Source organism: Chiroxiphia lanceolata, chromosome 5, assembly GCF_009829145.1.
Source record: "Chiroxiphia lanceolata isolate bChiLan1 chromosome 5, bChiLan1.pri, whole genome shotgun sequence".
In the NCBI taxonomy this organism is placed as follows: domain Eukaryota; kingdom Metazoa; phylum Chordata; class Aves; order Passeriformes; family Pipridae; genus Chiroxiphia; species Chiroxiphia lanceolata.
This window is the reverse complement of record NC_045641.1, coordinates 53,218,213-53,235,940: the sequence shown is the minus strand read 5'-3', so window position 1 is coordinate 53,235,940 and position 17,728 is coordinate 53,218,213. Positions and strand designations below refer to the sequence as shown.

The 17,728-nt window shown below is 42.2% G+C and overlaps 1 protein-coding gene across 5 annotated transcripts; it reads left to right on the top strand.

Annotated features, from left to right (window-relative positions):
• The first annotated feature begins 3,031 nt into the window (after nucleotides 1-3,031).
• Nucleotides 3,032-17,717, top strand: HMGXB4 (HMG-box containing 4). 5 transcript variants are annotated; one of them, XM_032688582.1, is made up of 11 exons: nucleotides 3,032-3,187; nucleotides 5,197-5,302; nucleotides 5,895-6,010; nucleotides 7,330-7,405; nucleotides 8,305-9,494; nucleotides 10,655-10,736; nucleotides 11,438-11,502; nucleotides 11,799-11,904; nucleotides 12,444-12,613; nucleotides 13,546-13,668; nucleotides 15,421-17,717. In XM_032688582.1, the coding sequence occupies exons 2-11, from the start codon at nucleotides 5,272-5,274 to the stop codon at nucleotides 15,463-15,465; spliced, it is 2,004 nt and encodes a 667-aa protein (XP_032544473.1). In that variant the 5' UTR covers nucleotides 3,032-3,187; nucleotides 5,197-5,271; the 3' UTR covers nucleotides 15,466-17,717. The 5 variants fall into 5 exon arrangements, with proteins under 5 accessions (XP_032544473.1, XP_032544475.1, XP_032544472.1 ...); XM_032688581.1 differs by lacking the exon at nucleotides 3,032-3,187 and adding an exon at nucleotides 3,274-3,576; XM_032688584.1 differs by lacking the exon at nucleotides 5,197-5,302 and having other exon boundaries at nucleotides 3,083-3,187.
• Nucleotides 17,718-17,728: the final 11 nt, after the last annotated feature.

Sequence of the window (17,728 nt, the reverse complement as noted above, 5' to 3'; positions counted from 1 at the left end):
ATGGAAAAATGGGACAGAAGTGGAAAGAGATTTATGAGTTGCAAACTATGACAGGGAAAACTGATAATTGTTCATCCAGCTCTGAGTGTTGTATCTAATTCAGTACATAACTTGGTTGTAAGCTTGTGCTCCTCTTATACTCATTGTACTTGAGACACCACAGAACTAAGTACTAAAAACCAATGAAACAAAAAAGAGTTACTAATCCTAGAAGCTTGGACTGTTGTTCAGTCAGGAGAAAATAAGCAGAGAAGAATGGCGGATAAAATGTGGGGAAAGCAAGACCATATAGGGAGGCTTCATGAACAGGTAAGCCCTTAGCACACAACTAATCTTGCATTAAGCATAGGAAACTATACATACATCCTAAAATGTTCTGCACTGGCAAGAGCACGTTATACAATATGTATCTCACAGACAAGAAGACACCTGAGGGAACATATCATGTACCATTGTGCAGTTTCTCTCCCTGGGATATAGGCAAAAAGAATGTAAGATACTCTGAGCAAAAGGAATAAGCAATATTCACACAACAGTCTGAGACTGACTGAAGCTGCAATTCAGGTCTTAAAACCTATGGGGACTGTTTGATTTTCTGATTCACTCACTATGACCTCTTATATTCCAGACAACAAAGAAAAAATTCTGTCAACTGTTAAGGATTTGAAGGGGTTGTGACTCTCTTAAATCTGCTATCAGCATTCTGACATTTTCCCCACCTGACCTGTTTAATCTAGGTATATACTCTAAAGGGATTCCTGGATTTTCTAGAAAACGGAAAGGCTAAGCTGTCTGATAGCACCCAAGAAATGCCAATGGTTTGTGCTGGTTGGTTCCCTTTATCAGCTCTGGAGAATGGATATGATTGCAACTAATTTTTCTGAGCATTTCTTCACTGATGAAAAGTGCAGTAGGAGGGACTACATGTTATTGTTGTCACTATTACAATTATTATTATTATTACTATTATGTTTGTTCTGGGGGAGGAAAGGAGCATTGAAAGATCTCACCAGGGGAAGTCTGAATGATTGGTGCTTCAGTGGCTTTATTGTGCAAGTATCCTGCTATATGCTCATTTTTGCAAATTCACCTGCAAATTCATTCTCTCTCCTCCACATACAGTCACTGACACAATCTAATACCTGTGAACCATCCAGCACTAAAAACATTAAACTGCAGGGGAGCTCACATGCCTTTTCATTCTAGGGTGCAGAATATTAAACATACCATCCTTACATTTTACTAGCTATCATTACCAAATGCTTGCTATCATCAAATACCAGGCTAATTTAAGCTTTCCATTTTCAAAGCAATCTGAATCCCTGTTCCTTTTGGCTGCACCTGGCCTCTCCCAACCATGCTACCAGCTTCTTCTAACTTGCTCCCATTCTGCCTCCACCTGACCCACAGGCCAAGTGCTCCCGGGAGTCAACTGATGTTTCTGTTACATCTGTAGATGTTTTTGTACCGTGTGTAATACAAGTGAGAAAGCTGAAGACTGTAAAAACACAGGAACTGTGTTTTTGTTGTGTTGTGCATTGTCAATCCATCACTGGGATCCCTAGAAACAATTATCATCAACAGACAAGGAGCAGGTCATGTCAGGATCAACTCGGGCAAGACTCTGGTCATAAATTTGCAGAGGGACTTGTCCACCTGGGTTATGGGTTGGAGGACAAGGAGTGATTTTAGTGAGCTTTACCAGCAGCAGGCACACGTGTGTACATGTGTGAGAACATCTGCCCAGGCTTTGTGCTCAGCCTAAGGGCTGGTGGTTTTTACTCTGATGTGTTACAGCTGCTGCACTTGCAGACGTTGATCTGTGTATACAGGCTGTACCTCCCACTTTGGATCAAACTACACTTTTACACAGCATAACAGGCACTGACCTCTGTTCTCTTCAAATTCCTCTAGGCCCTACTGGACTGCAAATAATTACTGTCATCGTTATGTACTTGTCAGGACACAGAAGCATCAGCAGGACCAGAAGGCAGATCTGTAAGGGCTGGGGAACTGCGTGTCTGTGATGGGTCAGGTTTAACCTTAGGCATGGCTGGGAATTGTAGTCTGCAGACAGCGTGTGACTGTGAGCAGCATCTGACAAAGAATCACGCGACTATCTGCCGGCATCTAAATAAAAAAAACTCCTGCATCAGTGGAGATGATGAGGTAAGTTGAACCTCCCGAGAGGTCAGAGTAGATAAAGGCTAACCTAGTGGCGAAAAGGCTTGTCTTTTCTGACTTGGCTGTTTCTCGAGCTTTTTTACCTCTGTCTTGAATCCTTTGCAGTAATTAACGAGCCCTTTAGAAGATGTTGAGGGTAATTTGCCTTTCTCTTGCCTGCTACCTTTGTACAGTTGATCAGAATGGATGTGCGGGTTGTGTGATGCCTTCACGGCAGCAGCCCCGAGTGTACTGTTCAGATGTGCTTCTCTCTGCCCCGGCTGGTCCTGACTCTCCACCTGTGCCGTGCATCCACTCAGCTCCTCGGGCAATCAGATGGCCTTGCGGGAGATGTGCCCGTTCATGTGCGTGCGTGACTAATCTCATGGAAGCGCTGGCTCAGTAAGCGTTTAATAACAGGATTTCACCCTTTCCCACTGACCCACCGCTGCAGGCACGAGCAGCCAACAACTAAGCCAGGCTGCAAGCCCAGCCAGGTCGGTCTCCTACAGACAGGGACGATGAGAACGGGGAAGCTGTGCCGGGACGCACACACGCGAGGAGGAGGTTGCGCCAAAGCCAGGGGGAAGGTGGGTGTGGGCTCCACAAGTGCTGGTCGGGGTGAGAGCCGGGACTGTGCTGAGGTGCCCCGCGCGTGTCCCGCCGGTGTGTCCCAGGCTCCCCGGGGACGCGCGACTCCCACCCGGCCATCGATGCGCTCGGCAAGGCCACGCCACGCCCCCTCCCACACCCCGCGGGCGCCGCGTTGGAGGCGCTCGGCGCTCGGCCGATCGTCCCTGGCTGTGGCCCCTTGTCTCCCAGTGCAAGATGGCGGCGGCGGGTGGCGGCGCGGCGGGAAGCGGCGGGGCCGAGTGAGGCGGCCGCAGACCGTGCCCACCCTGAGCCCGCGGCTCGGCGCCGCCGGGTCGTGTCGCCGGTGAGGCCGCCCCGCGGCCGGAGCACGCCCGGGCCTGCCGCAGAGCGAGCGGAGCCGCGGGCTGGCGCGAGGCTGGAGCGTGCTCGGGTGAGGGGGCGCGGGGCAGCCGAGCCCGCTTTGAACGGAGGCGGCGGCGGGGACCGGCCCGGGGGGTGCTGGGGCGCATGCGCGGCTGGGCCGGTGCCGGCGGAGGGGCCGGTGCCGGTTGTCCCTCGGCCCCGGCTGGGAGCTGGGAACGCCGGCGGGAAATGAGGCGAGGCGGCCGCTTCCCGCGGTCTGTCTGCGGCAGGAGCGAAGTGCGGGGCCTCGAAGATGCAGGACAGCAAGGCTGGGTCGCGATCCCCCGGGCGTGTGCGTTAAGGAACGGGAGACGTGAAGGGAGAGCTTCCCCACCGAGCCTGTGCGGTCATTGCTGACACCGAGGAATTCGAAGCAGGGGAACCTAATTAGGATTTGTAGGATGAAACTAGTTAAGGGTACGTTTTGTGTTTGCTGGGTGGGAGGTCTGAGTTGTGAGCCCCTCTGAGCAGTATCTACCAACCTTTGTACCTGCTATGCAGGTAAGATTGAAAATAGAGTAAAAGATATGCATGTAGCTGCAAAGAAATCCCAGTTTCTTGAGGTCATCCATTCATGAATGACTGTCTCCGGCTTTGTTTTGCTGAGCAGTATCTGTGTTAGGCCCTTTCCCTCTTGAGCATAACACTTTAATATTGTGTGCCTTCCCACGGAAGTCTGACAGATGAACATCACGAGATGTTGACAACATCTGGTTCAAGATCTTGAGCCCACAAGTAGCAAGATGCCTTTTTTTATTGCAAAGTGTAGTGCTCTAGTGCATATACATGTGCAGTGCTCTTGTGTGTTGGCAGAATTGCTGTGCTTGCTACCAGCAATGGATAGGGGTTGGAATACTGACTTGACATTTTGTGATGGATGGTTTCCCAAAAGCTGAAGAAATAACGTGTATGCCTATGAATTTAAGCAGAAACATTTCCTGTGTACCCTCATGCTTGATTCAGTTGTGATTTTATTATATCACTTGAGTGACCACTATAGAAATGGATGTGTTGTACATTGTACATCAGCCAGTTGTCTGTAAAATTGGGGTGTGTGCAGGGATGTACAAGCACAAATTCCCTGCTCCCCAAGCATTCCAGTGTAACTTCAGTGTGGCACAGTTACCGTGACAGCTGGAATGAACAAGCTGCATGGTCTTTGTTGTTGAGTGTTTACACGTGTGCACTGACGTACAAACACACAGAGTCAGTTGGGTGTGATTGGTTTAATCACCTACGAGCAGAAAATTGATCTTTTCTTGCTAAGCTGGTCACTGACTGAAGAACAAAAGTTGTTTGCTCTGAGAAATCCAGAGTGTGGCTATTCCATAATGGTAGTGTCATTTTATATGCCAATAACTGTGGAACAGGGCGACTCAGATAGAGGAGGCTTGAAACCTGTGGGCTGGCAAAGGTTAGGGTGCTGGAGAAGGCCTAGTAAAAGGAGTGCTCTCTTCCATCCCCTCTCCCAGGCTGGCATTGAGAATGGCTGCAGTGGTAGCATTGGGAAACACATCAAAAGGATGCACACCTTTACTACAAAACGTGTGATCCTTTAGTTAAAATGATTTTAAATTACTGGTTTTTGTAATGTAATGATTTCTGCCTGATCCCTTCTTTTCCCTCACTTTATCTGATAGTCAAGGGTTTGAAATCTCTTTTTAAACATCCTAATCTTTGCTACAGTGGCTCCTGACAAAAAATGGCTTTGACACAGTTTGGGTACAGTTTTGTGTGTCACAAAAATCAAATTCAGTTGCCTTCTCACCCTCTTCTATTTTTGTAAAGAAATTACTTAAGTAATTTGGATATTTTATAAGGAAGAGGTGGTCTTTTTCTATCTTGAAAATAATACAACATCTATTTTACTTTAAAAAAAAAAATCTGTCAAGCCTGAATAATAAACAAAAACCCATCAAGAGGCAGACTCCTTTCACACTGTCTTCCAGAGAATCTTCGCTTTGTTCAGAGAAAGTTTCCCAATTTACATAGTGATTCTTCTTTATGGGAGAGTTATTTTCATTCTCTGTTTCTCAGACCTTTTCCTATAGATGGGAACGGGGGAAGGAGCCCAGACGTGGCAACTCATTCACAGGCTCCTGCCGGACCACCATGGCTTATGATGGCGCCAAGAAGAAAGAAGGTATGACTGCTTCATAATCTCAGAGAGATTTGCAAAAAAAAAAAAAGGGTACCCTCCCTCTGCAGCCTTGCCAGGCCATGCAGTCAGAGTGGGAATGGAAGCTAGTGTGCTGTGGAGCTCTTAAATTTAACCTGGCCAAGTTACTGGAGGATCCCAAGCCCTTGACTTTCAGGTGTGAAGTACTGGGATTAGAACTTGAGAAAAATGGGTGGTATTTTCTTGCGCAGACACCCTGATTGGAAACTCTGCCACTGCAGCCTTTCTTCTCCCTGCCAGGTCAGTGGAACTGGGGACCAGCAGTAATGATAAGTTTAGTCATGGTAACATTTCTAGGTCCACTTGTCTTTAGGAAGGAATATACAAGGGTTACAAATTAAATCTGGAGTGATTGTGTTAGAGTGTTAGAGCACCGAGCCCCATCTCTGTGGTCAGACAGTACAGGCCCCTTTTAGGCCCCTGTGCTTGTTGAGTTTTGCGCATCACTCAGTGCCAACATCTGCTGTTCCCTTATTTTGTGCGTGGTCCACACGTCTGTCATTCCTTAATGGAGTATTTCATTTCATCCTTTTTTCCCATTTCCCATAAACGATAGAGTTCCTAGAGAGTCACCGAGGTGTTGATGACGGGCTGGCAACCAGCAGGATACAGCGAGAGAAGAAGCGCTCTTACAAAGATCTGCTGCAAGAGGAAGACGAGGTAGCAACTCAGGTAGGAAATCCTCAGAGGAAAAGTTGAAGGTGTAAGGATGTGTGTAAAGCTTGTGATGGAATGGGTTTCTTGTTCTTTTTTTTTTTAAATTTAGAAATGCATGTAGAAGGCAGCAAGAGCAGCTAATCATGTCCTGTATTGTTCAGTAACTTTCCTGGGGAAAAGGAGGGGGTCAATCCCAGTTACAACTGATTCTGATTTTTCTGGTAGCAGGATGTTGTCCTAGTCTTGATATGGAACCTTGCAAGTCATGAGATTCCATGAATAACTTCTTACGCACATAAAAATAATTTGGAATTTATGGTTGTATTAGTAGCCAAGAAAGGATGGGTATAATGTTAACTGATGCACTGTTGTTTTCCTGATTCTGCAGACAGCCTGAAACAATAGCCCTTGAGAGATATGAACTTGCCCTGTTCACCTCTTTGGGGCCTTAACTTTTGAAATCACATAGTGGCAACTTAAGTTTCTGCAAAACATTCCTCTTTGAGCTAAAAGTTCTGCTGTTAGTTCAAAGGTGACTACCTTGTGATTTTTTTTAATCTAGAAAACAAGTTCTAATTTAAAATTCTTTCACCATGCAGATGAATTCTGCAGAGGAGCTTCAGTTTCGGATCATAAATTGGTCAAGACACAAATAATAATTAGGGGACATGACATATTAAGGACATATTTTTGTCCCATTCTAGTTGTCATCTCTTCGTACCTCCTGTCAGTTCTTTTATCTTATTCAGCATATTAAACATGAACTGCTCACCTTCATTTTCGTGGCTTGACAGTGTATGCATGCTTAGTTATTTCTTAGCTTTATTAAGAGGTAGATGTTTGTCTTTTATCAACTCATCAGCTAATCTCCAAGAGCTAGCTTTCACTGCCCATTTCTTAACATTTTTGAATGTGCTTTTTCAAGTTTTCTTGTGCATTGCTCCTCTCACTTTGGGGGGACCTCCCTCTAGAGATCTGTCTTTCAATTTGCTTGAAGCCCTGTTGTGCTGCAATGCTTACAGAAAGTTTGATGCTGATCTGGTGGCTGATGTGCTGAAACCAATCCTGATTAATACCATTTTTTGTATTCTCCCACCTCCTCATAACTTGAGTTTTGTTTTACTTTAAACCTACACTGTGTGCTCTTGGGGACAGAGCATGTTTCCTTTCAGCACCCAGAATGATGATCCTGGCTCATGTCTAGGGTTCCTTGATGTTACAGTAGTACAGATAACTCTTGATATCTCCTATGAATTATTATCTATTTAATAGTCCGTGTGAATCTCATATTATTTCCTTCTTTTTTGTCAGCAACTTTCTTCTTCTTATTCCAGGACAGTGAGTTTTTTCCGGGGACAGAACCTCACAAAAAGAAGAAAAAGCACTCCTCCGATGAGTTCTGCTACAGAGGTAAAATAGTAATCAGGCAGGGAAGGGGCTAACAGATCATGACTTTGAGGAGAGGATGCTTTGTGGTTAGCATTTTATGGGGAGTCAACCTGTCTAGAACAAGTATTCGGAAACCTGACGCTGATCAGCACCCGACAACAGAAGATTAGGGAATTATATTTTCAGAGTCTAGCTCAACAAGTTGCCATTGTTGGGGGTAGAGATCTTCCACCCCCTTTTCATTGACAAGCTGTAGCTTTCTAACCCTTGCCTTCCCATTTGGCATTTGCATTTCTTTTTATCCTACTGCATTACAAACTATAATTATACTTGCAGGTAGTATTACTTTCTCTGTATTTATAAAAATAAAATGTATGAGATTGAAAAATAAATGCTTCTCTGCTCAGTTATTCTCACAGTAAGTTGGCCAGAAAATGACAATTCACCTCATAAAAGCTTAACATGTTTAGAATTTTATTTTTGGCACAATAGAAGGAGAAAGCCAAGTTGAAATTTCATCAGAATCTGTCTAGAGAATGAAAAAGCTCATATTTTCAATTAACTGGTCTCACATTAGCTAAAAATGGCACGAAAACCTTGCACTCAAGTTGTAATTTCAGGCTCAGTAAGATATATTTCTATCAAAATAAGTTACTTCACAATAGAATGGAGTTTGACAAAACTTCCGGAACTTTCCTACTGTCTTCCTGCCTTAAATTTTTTTAACACCAGCTCGGGTGTTACAGCCTCTGAATTGTATCAGTAAGACCATGCTGAGCTGGCTACAGTCTTGAGACATGTTCTGTTTAAGCCAGGCTGTAAATCTGTTAGCTGTAAATTGTCTTGCAGGATCCTCACTTCCCTTCTTTGCTGTCTTTAAGGGAGTCATCTTGATGTACATTTCTCTTCATCTTTTTCAGGTGTTTCGCCTCTGGATCTACCATCAAAGAAGAAGAAAAAAGCAGCTTCTAGCCCATCCTCAGCTGATCCAACCATGGATTTACTCAAGGCTATCACCTCACCTTTGGCCACAAGCTCAAAGTCTTCAAAGAGGACCTCTGAAAAATCATCTCATTCTTCCTCTGGCCATTCTGAAAGCAGAAAGGAGCACGCCAAGAAAAAGCTGAGTGGGAGCAGTGGGGAACACTCAGTGGACGATGGCAGCTCCCACAAATCTAAAAAAATGAAACCTCTCTATGTGAACACAGAGACACTTACTCTTCGTGAACCTGATGGCTTGAAGATGAAGCTCATCCTCTCACCAAAAGAGAAAAGTAGTGCAGCAGATGATGATGCTTTATCCTACTCTTCAACACCAGCAGCTGCAAAGAAATCTTCAAAGAAATCAGCTCGAGATGAGCAAGGCTCATTTCTGCTGGGTCATGAACTGCAGAGCTTCCTGAAGTCATCCCGAAAGAAGCACAAACCACCTTCTGACTCGCATCCCCCTTCTGAGAGTTTTGGTGCTGACACCTCCCTCCATTCAGAGGGCCATGGAAGCGAGTATGAGATTCCAGGTATGGAAGCGCCACCAGAATCTGGTTCTTCTTCTGGTGGAGAGTTGGAGGCTGGAGAGCTAGTGATAGATGACTCCTACCGGGAAATCAAGAAGAAGAAGAAATCAAAAAAAAGTAAGAAAAAAAAGGACAAGGAGAAACACAGAGAGAAGAAACACTCTAAGTCTAAAAAGAGTTCTGGGCATTCTCCTGTGGCGGTAGCAGAAGTAAGGGTGTCACCACCACCTCCCAGTACCCCCTATGTTGTTCCTCCACCTCCTCCTGCTGTTTTTCACTCAGATGGTCAAGGTGAGAAAAGGAGGAAAAAAGAAGACAAGGAGAAAGACAAAGCTGAAAAATGGGAAAAGGAGAAGGAAAGAGACAAAGAAAAGGAAAGAGACAAAGAAAAGGAAAGAGACAAGGAAAAGGAAAGAGACAAGGAAAAGGAAAAAGAAAAGGAAAGAGAAAGAGAAAAAGAAAGAGAAAAAGAAAAGGAAAGAGAGAAGGAAAGAGAAAAAGAAAAGGAAAGAGAGAAGGAAAAGGAAAGAGAAAAGGAAAAAGAAAGAGAAAAAGACAAGGAAAGAGAGAAGGAAAAGGAAAGAGAAAGAGAAAAAGTAAGGAAAAATTGGAGGGAAAAGAGAAATTGGGTGGTGGGTAATGGTGGATTAGGCATTCCATTACAAAGGCATGTTAAACTGAAACAGAAGGATAACTAATACCACTATCAATGGTTTCACTGAAGCGTGTTTGGAAAACTGTCAGCCACTGTGATTTCTGTTTGTAGCAAAAGGAACATATGTTGGTTTGGGTTTGTGGCACAGGTAGTCTTTAGCCGATAGAGGTTCTCTGGAAAGGTTATACTTAATTTTGGTTTGTACAGGTCAGGTATCAAGCACAGCTGCATCATTTTGTAACATGACTGGTTCAAGCTATTGCCAGGCAGACTTTTGACTAGTGATCTAGTCCATCATCACAGTTCCTGTACATGAAAAGTGAAGATATTTACCCATTTACTCCTGTATTCAATTAAATTATAATTCTTATAGACTACCGTGTTCCCAGTTTTGTCCTGTACTTATAAATTCAGTTTTCCATGGTTACTGTGTAAAGAAATGAGTAGCAGAAATGGTAACTAACATACAAACAAGTTTGCATGTAACTAGCTGTGTAAGTGTATAAATGTGCAAAAGCAGTTTCTGCATGCTCAGATAGAGAAATGTTGCTTTGTATGAGGAAATGGGCAGACAGAGCCCAAATCTGTTCAGCCATTATCCTATTCTATTTGGGAAGTTTTCCTTGATCATAGCTTGGCAACTGCAAAACCTCTGCTGTCAATGTACTTACACGATCTGTTTTCCTGCCAATTTGAAATACTTTCTAAGGATGCAAGAAATGGAACAAAATATTATCATGAGGACCAAATTGTTTTGACAGATCTATAATAGGTACTGTGAATAGTATAACAGATAGTGGTTTTTATTTTAAGTTTTAAAACTGAGCTACATTAACAGAGTGGTATGTTGATCCTGAAATTAGAATAGCAGGTTGCTGTTGAACTTTGTAAGATAAGCCGTGTACTAACACTAGTTCTGGCTGATTCCTGTGCTTTCATAAACACTAAATTCAGCCAGAACATGTAAAACACTGCTTTTTAAAGTTCCTGATTTAAGTGCCATACTTTTCTTTAGGTCTTCAATAAATGCCAAATTCTTATTAAATTGGAGAAGGTCTCATCAGGATTAAAAATCTTTGTTTCCTTTCTTCTTCTGACTAGCCAAAGAAGAAAAACATGTCTGCCTATCAAGTGTTTTGTAAGGAGTATCGTACAACTATTGTGTCTGAGCACCCTGGAATAGGTAAGAAAATAATTGAGCCTTCTCTTCTCTTGTTTATACACCAGTCGGATTAGTTAGGAGAACATATCATCTCTGTTTCAGACCAACCCCTTACTTTTGACAGAATGCAAAGAATCTGCCAACTTAGAGTAAGAGGTGGAAAAGGGGACAGGAGTGGATTTTCATAGAATCATAGAATCAGCTGGGTTGGAAACGACCTCAGAGATCATCAAGTCCAACCCTTGATCCAACACCACCATAGTTACTAGACCATGGCACTAAGTGCCACATCCAGTCTTATCTTAAAAACCTCCAGGGATGGTGACTCCACCACCTCCCTGGGCAACCCATTCCAAATGTCTGTAAAAAATGTCTTCCTAAAAGATTTTATGATTGTATTATAATTACATTTTAACCAAGCTGTGAGTCTGGATAAAGAAATTGCTAGCTCTTTCTTTCTTTACTTAGAGACTTACCTTTATTGTGTCACTGTCCTGCAAATACATTGTCACTTCATATTCCTGGTATCAGCTTTTTTTTTTGATTTTAAACAGTAATGGGAATGCACACTGGCACTCATTTTCAGGACTGTGTGGAGAGTTCCAGTTGTGCAGTGGCTTGCTTCTTAAATGTGTATGGATGGGCCTGTAAGTTTCCTATGTTCTTTCCTTCATTTTACTATCTAATTTGTTTTAAACATTTTTCTTCTTTCTTTCTGCCAGATTTTGGAGAGCTAAGTAAAAAACTGGCAGAAGTGTGGAAGCAGCTACCTGAGAAGGACAAACTGGTGGGTGTGTGTGTGAGATGTTTTTGTAAAATGATTTCTGTAAACTAGGTGCTTAGATCAGAATGTGCTGGCAGCATTGCCACCATACCTTGAAATATGCTACCTATGTCCCCAAAGTATGTAAAGATGGAAAGTATGGAAACCTTGCCCTTGCAAACATAAAAGCCTTCATTTCCTTCTCATGGTATTGCTTCACCCGTTAGCTACATAACATCATTCTGCCTCCAGGTCCTGGCATCAGGTAGCAGAATTACCTAATGTTATGAATCTCTCTTTTCTTACCACGATAACTACAGATCTGGAAACAGAAAGCTCAGTATCTCCAACACAAACAGAATAAAGCAGAGGCCACTACTGTGAAGAGAAAGGCATCATCTTCAGATGGTGCACCAAAAATGAAAGGTAATTGTTGCACTTTATTTGCCCTCATCGTTTTTCTTGGTCAGGGAAGATAGTGTTGCCAGTGGAATAAGGAGCAAACGTCCTTACCTGCTTCACATCCCTATCAGCTTTCTCACAAAGTTTGACGTTTAAATCACCATACTACTCAAATAAATTTTTTTGTGAGAGCGAGAATGATGAATTAGACAGATTTCCTTGCCTAATTCATAGAACGGTGGTGTTTTTAGCACTATAGGGATTGAAATGTAAAATAAGAAAAGGCAGAAAGGAAGTTGTAGTGGGATTAATTTTTCTGCTAGAGGAAAATTGATTGTTCTTGGTTTGGCATCACTGATACCAAATCTCCCCAATTGTATTCAGCTGAGGTAGATGCTTTGTACATATGAAAAAAAAGCTTTGACTCCAAAGACCACAGGATTGGGTCCACAGAACTCTTTAAGCATCTCATGCCTTTGAGATTTGAACTTTACTAAGTAAATAGGCTTGTAAGTAAAACAGTGAAAGAAATGAATACAGAATTTTAATTTGCACGTTTCCAGCTTCTCCAACGGGAGTGATTTCCCCTCATAAGAAATCCCCCACAAGCACCGTGGTGGTGCCTTCCTCACCAGCCAAAGCCCCTGAGACAGATCCTATTGATGTAGCTGCACACTTACAGCTGCTGGGTGAATCCCTGAGCCTCATTGGACACAGACTGCAGGAAACAGAGGTGAGTCTGTAACCAGCAATGTCACCGTGATGTCCTGTGATCTACACGTTGGATTGTGGGAGATGATTATTTTATTTAATTTAGATGTTTAACCAATGATTTTCATTTAAGAAGAGAAACTGGAGGTGGTGTGCCATGTTTTTTTGATGCATTGCTGTTTATGGTAGTTTTCTGGCAGTATCATATTGCCAGTGCTTTGGACAGGGGTTACTATTGTTTCAACTTACCTAGTAACATAGAAGATGTCATATTTTAATGGTTTCCTACTGTTAAATGATAGTGATTCTATGAATGCACACACACACATGCACTTTCAGAACTCAGCCCAGACTCTAAGCAGAACACATATTTGTCTCAAATAATACCACTGAATTTTATGGGTAGCATGATCATCTCATCGCACTGTGCTTGCAAGAACATTTATTTCACTGCTGATAAAACAAGCATTTTGTTTTTGGGATGACTGAGGTAATTTTCAGAGGAACAACCAGAGTACAGGAAGGCACAGAATTCCCCTTCCTGAAAGTATATCAATGACTAAAGCATTTGTTACAGACATAGCATTTCTTTAAACTTCATAAATCAAAAATTTTTGTCATTAGGACTCATGTAGTTAACAAAATAGATGGTCTGAAATAGCAGAGTTCATTACAAAAATTTGGGGAATTCAATGTTTTATGCAACTCACAACCTTCTGACCTTTTCTTTTGTTCCCTACCTTTTTCTTGCATCAGTATGTTGCCTACTGAATTCTTAAATTTTTTGACCCAGCAGTCTCCCTGTGAAGCACAAGGCACAGTTTTGTTACTGTGTAAATAATGAAAGTGGACTAGAGGAGCTGAAGATACTGTATCTGCATGACGATTGATACAGTTGAGAAAACCATCAGTTCCACTACTCATCCCCGTCCAATTTTTTTTCTTTACTACCAGGGAATGGTGGCTGTTTCAGGAAGTTTGTCAGTACTTCTAGATTCAATCATCTGTGCTTTGGGCCCATTGGCATGTCTGACCACACAACTGCCTGAGCTGAATGGCTGCCCGAGGCACGTTTTGGTGAGTTCCCTGTGGTTATATGTTGCCATTGTATGATACTGTGTAACTTTTTATCTACCACTGGCAACTGACCTAATATTTGTAGTCTTAATTGCAGTGGGGGTAGGTTCTGTTTTAGTGATGAGTCAATCCATGTGAATCAAATAAAAGTGCCAGTACATGTACCAGTATTTTTCAAAGTTTTGATTTTCTGTAAACATAACCCCCCCCTTTCTAGCTGCTCTGTATCACACAAGCTATTTTTCCTTTAAAAGCATAAAAAATAGTTTGTGATCTCAGTATTCCCCGTGTGATGGTGTAGGGTCTTTTACATGTGGCTGAAACCTTCTCTGAGGAAAGAAAAATAGTCCCTGTTTTAAGGAACTGCATAGCTACAAGTTCTTTTCCACTTTAAATTACACTTAGTATTGAGCCCTGATTTAGGAACAGCTTGTGGCATCTGTGTAGCCTGATGTGACAGATTCAGATGGCAGCAGCATAAAGGAATCGGGAGTCATATCCCCAACAGGAGACATGAATAAAGCAGTGAAGGATAGAAGCAAAGATCAAAAATATACAGTCTGCAAAAGTTGAGAGACTAAAAACAAATCTGGCAGAGAGAACAACAAAACTGGGTTATGAATTGGCATGTCATAATAGGGCAGCCTAAACATTGATTCATTCTGAGAACAGACTGTTAACAACAGGAACAAAGTTGACAGCTTAGGCTGTGAGCTCCCACAAACTGGCTCTCTGCACAAAAGCTGAATCAGTGGGATGTTCCCATCCTAAGCCGTGGAAAAATCATATGCTTTTTTCCTTCTTGCTTGCCAAGTGCAATGACACCACATGACTAATGGTGGGTCTGCTGGAAAAGTGATCAACTTATTGTTATTAGGAGCAGTGGAGCTGTAGGTGAATTAAAGCACCTACCCTTCAATTCTGAAAACTGGTGTTCAGGAGTTGATAATAAATAAATAATTCTGATTTTTACTGTCGAATTCATAACAAAAATGGATAAAATTCAGCAGTTGTGTTGCGTGTAGAATGCAGTTTATCTTTCGGGCAGTAGGTGGCATTGTTAACTTCTAGAATCACAACTGGTGCAGATCTAGCTCCTCCAATTAAAAGGTGGTGTTCTAAGGCCTTCGGCTATCCAGCCATAGGCTTGAGCTTACTGAAATACTGCACTTGAAGAAACATAGAGCTGGGGACTTTTTTTCTGAGGTGCATGGAACGATTCTTACTCTGAGAATTGTATTATGTTTTGCAAGAAAAACTGAAGAGCACTTTTTTTCCCATCTGACACCCTTTTTGGGGTGCGTTTAAGGCTTTTTCTCTTTACTTTTACACTACAGAATTTCATAGAGAACTTATGAGTGTAAAGTCAAGTAATTTTTTTCTATATGATACAACTTTGATCACCTTGCTCAAATCCTTCATCACTGCTTTTTCTATGGTTGATGTGATGTGGTCACTGTGGCTTGCAGAGATAAGAGTATGGAGTCCATAAGGAGGAAGTCACTTGGGGAAAGCCTCGAGCATTTTCAGTGTTTCCAGGTGCTTAAAAATACTGAGGCTACCTTTATGTTTAGTTAACCTACATTTCCAAAAATGCAAAAATAAGCCTAGGGATCAATAGGCAGATTTGGTTGTCCCATCATATGATAACTTGTTAGACAAGTGAATACACTTATTACCCTCATCTGTGTAATTTTTAAGGATTTGGAGTTATTGCCTGACACTAAAAAAATACTGAATTTCTTTTCCCAGTCAAACACACTAGACAACATTGCCTACATCATGCCTGGACTTTGATGGGAAAGGATCCTGGGATGTACTCAACCTCTGCGCAACTGATTTGTGTACATATGCACTACGCGGCGCTCCTGAAGGGCTCCATGTGGAGGCTTTTAAAGTTTTATATGTGTATAGTATATACATAGGATTGTAACTATTTGACTTCTATTTTATGAAAAGTTGTGAAATTAAGCTGAGAAAACCCTTTTGTGTCAGTGGGTGAAATGTCCTCCAATCTGAAAGTACTTTGTATGAAGAATTCAGAACACTTTTGAGATACTTGCCTTAATTTCAGATCCTTTAGTGGGGGAAGCAGGCAGAGAATGGACTTCTCGATGTAAAGAAGAAAGCTGTCACCATGAGAAAGGTCATTGAAACAGTTGGCCCAGAGGGGTTCTTGACTCTCCATTCTTGACGGTTTCAAAAATTGAATGAGCAGCCTCCTCTAGCTGGACTTTCTTTAAGCAGGGAGATGGACCAGATGACCTCCTGATACCCCTGCCAGCCTAAAGTATTCTGATATTCTATGGGCAGATAGAGATGGTAATATATTTTGGACCAAGGAATAGAAGTGAATTCTTCACCAGCCCTATTTGTAACTCTTTTTCAGTTTAAAATCCACTGCTTGAGGGGAAAGCTGGATAGCTGATTAAAGATACAGAGGTCTTTGCCTCTTGATCGCTTCCTCCAACCCTCGCTCCTCAGTCAATAATAACTGAAAGTTGTCAGTGTCAGCTGGCTGGTCTGGTAGCTGGCATTTGAAGTGAAGTAGAAGATGTCAACAAGTTTAATTTTTTTCTTGTGGACTCATACCCAAATCATCATTAGCACAATGTATCAACCAACTGCATTTGCTTGAGAGAATGAACCTCCTGCTGGCTTTTTCCAGGGCACGGTCAGCCTGCTTTGATGGAGAGGAGTGCAGAAGCAGATGGGAAAAACTTGGATTGCTTCTGCCCATCTTGCACCTGTTTTGTGAGATTGCTCACCCCCCATCCCTTTCACCAGCACTATTGAAAGAGCTGTGGTGCTGCTGCAAGGCAGTGACTGCTGACCAGTTTGAAGCAGCTACAGCTGAGTAAGGCACATGTGGGTTGATTGGACCGGTTCCTCTTCCTTCCAGCCACATACTTGGAGTTTGGTTTTCTGCTCCTCTAGAAGAGGAGATGCAGAAGAAGACTTGATTCCTGTTTAGACTTTTGTCTGTCTTGTATGTTTATGTGGTGTTCATATCACATGTATTTAACTTTTACCGATATCTGTAACAGATTTTAATTTATCCTGTATATTTCTCTGTGTGTGTGTGTGTATATATAAATATACATAATTTAAAAGCAAAAATCCCTCCCTCAGCCAACAGTGTGTGGAAAATAGGAATCAACTTTGCCTCACCTGTTCCTGCAGGAATCAGCTATATGTGGGAAAACACCAGGAAGATTCTAAGTGTTTGTAAAAACAGGCCATCTTGTGAAAGTAGGTAGAACAACTGAAATATAGTTTGACTCAAACCTTTTCAGCTCTGTAACAAGAAAGTTTTAAAATTACAGAAGAGCCATTTTTTACATCCAAGTAAGTCTAGCTTCTGTTTTTCAGGATAGTTGAAAGTGAACTGTCCCTCATTCTGGCTGAGCCCCAAATCAGAAGTAAATTAAATCCTTGGGTGTGCAGGAGGGTTTTTCTCCCAATACCTCTTCACTATGTATTCCCCAGATGTGCCTGTGTACAAGGTAGTCTCTCTCTTACAGAGTTTTTCTCAGCGCAGTGAGAGGTTTTCTCAGTCAGTTAGTGGAGAAGGCAAAAGATTCTCAGACCACTGGACCAGAACACACATTTTAGCAACATATGACAAATCCCAGTGAGCCTAGAATTAGGAAGGTCCCAGGAGGGATCCTAGCCCATACAGAACCATCTGCTGCTGGGAGCAGCACAAAATAACTTTTTTCCAGCCCTTTACAGTTGAGAGCATTGTGGTGAAGGGATAGATCTGCTCTCAAAGAAACAGAAGGGGATAGCTTTAGCTTTGTTGTCTGTACAATGAAAAACTCTTGAAGAGTGAAAAACACACACAACCCTGGTGTATTGTATTTTTATTAAAATTTGTACACTTTGTATAATCTGTATCTTGTGGTATTTGGTACTATAGGGAAAACTTTCGCAAGACTTAGCAGTTTTTATATTTTTGTTATTTCTTTGCTGTTTGGTCCCGATTACATTACAATTATACACAGAAACTTTTTTTGTACTGTACTTACAATATAATTTTTTTTTAACATTTGGAGTA

Excerpts from the sequence above, each read along its gene's own strand:
- HMGXB4 (XM_032688579.1), top strand. The coding sequence starts at position 5,164 with ATGGGAGAGTTATTTTCATTCTCTGTTTCTCAGACCTTTTCCTATAGA. Across the intron at positions 7,406-8,304 it reads CGATGAGTTCTGCTACAGAG|GTGTTTCGCCTCTGGATCTA; the intron begins GTAAAATAGTAA and ends CATCTTTTTCAG. Across the intron at positions 11,905-12,443 it reads TGGTGCACCAAAAATGAAAG|CTTCTCCAACGGGAGTGATT; the intron begins GTAATTGTTGCA and ends GCACGTTTCCAG.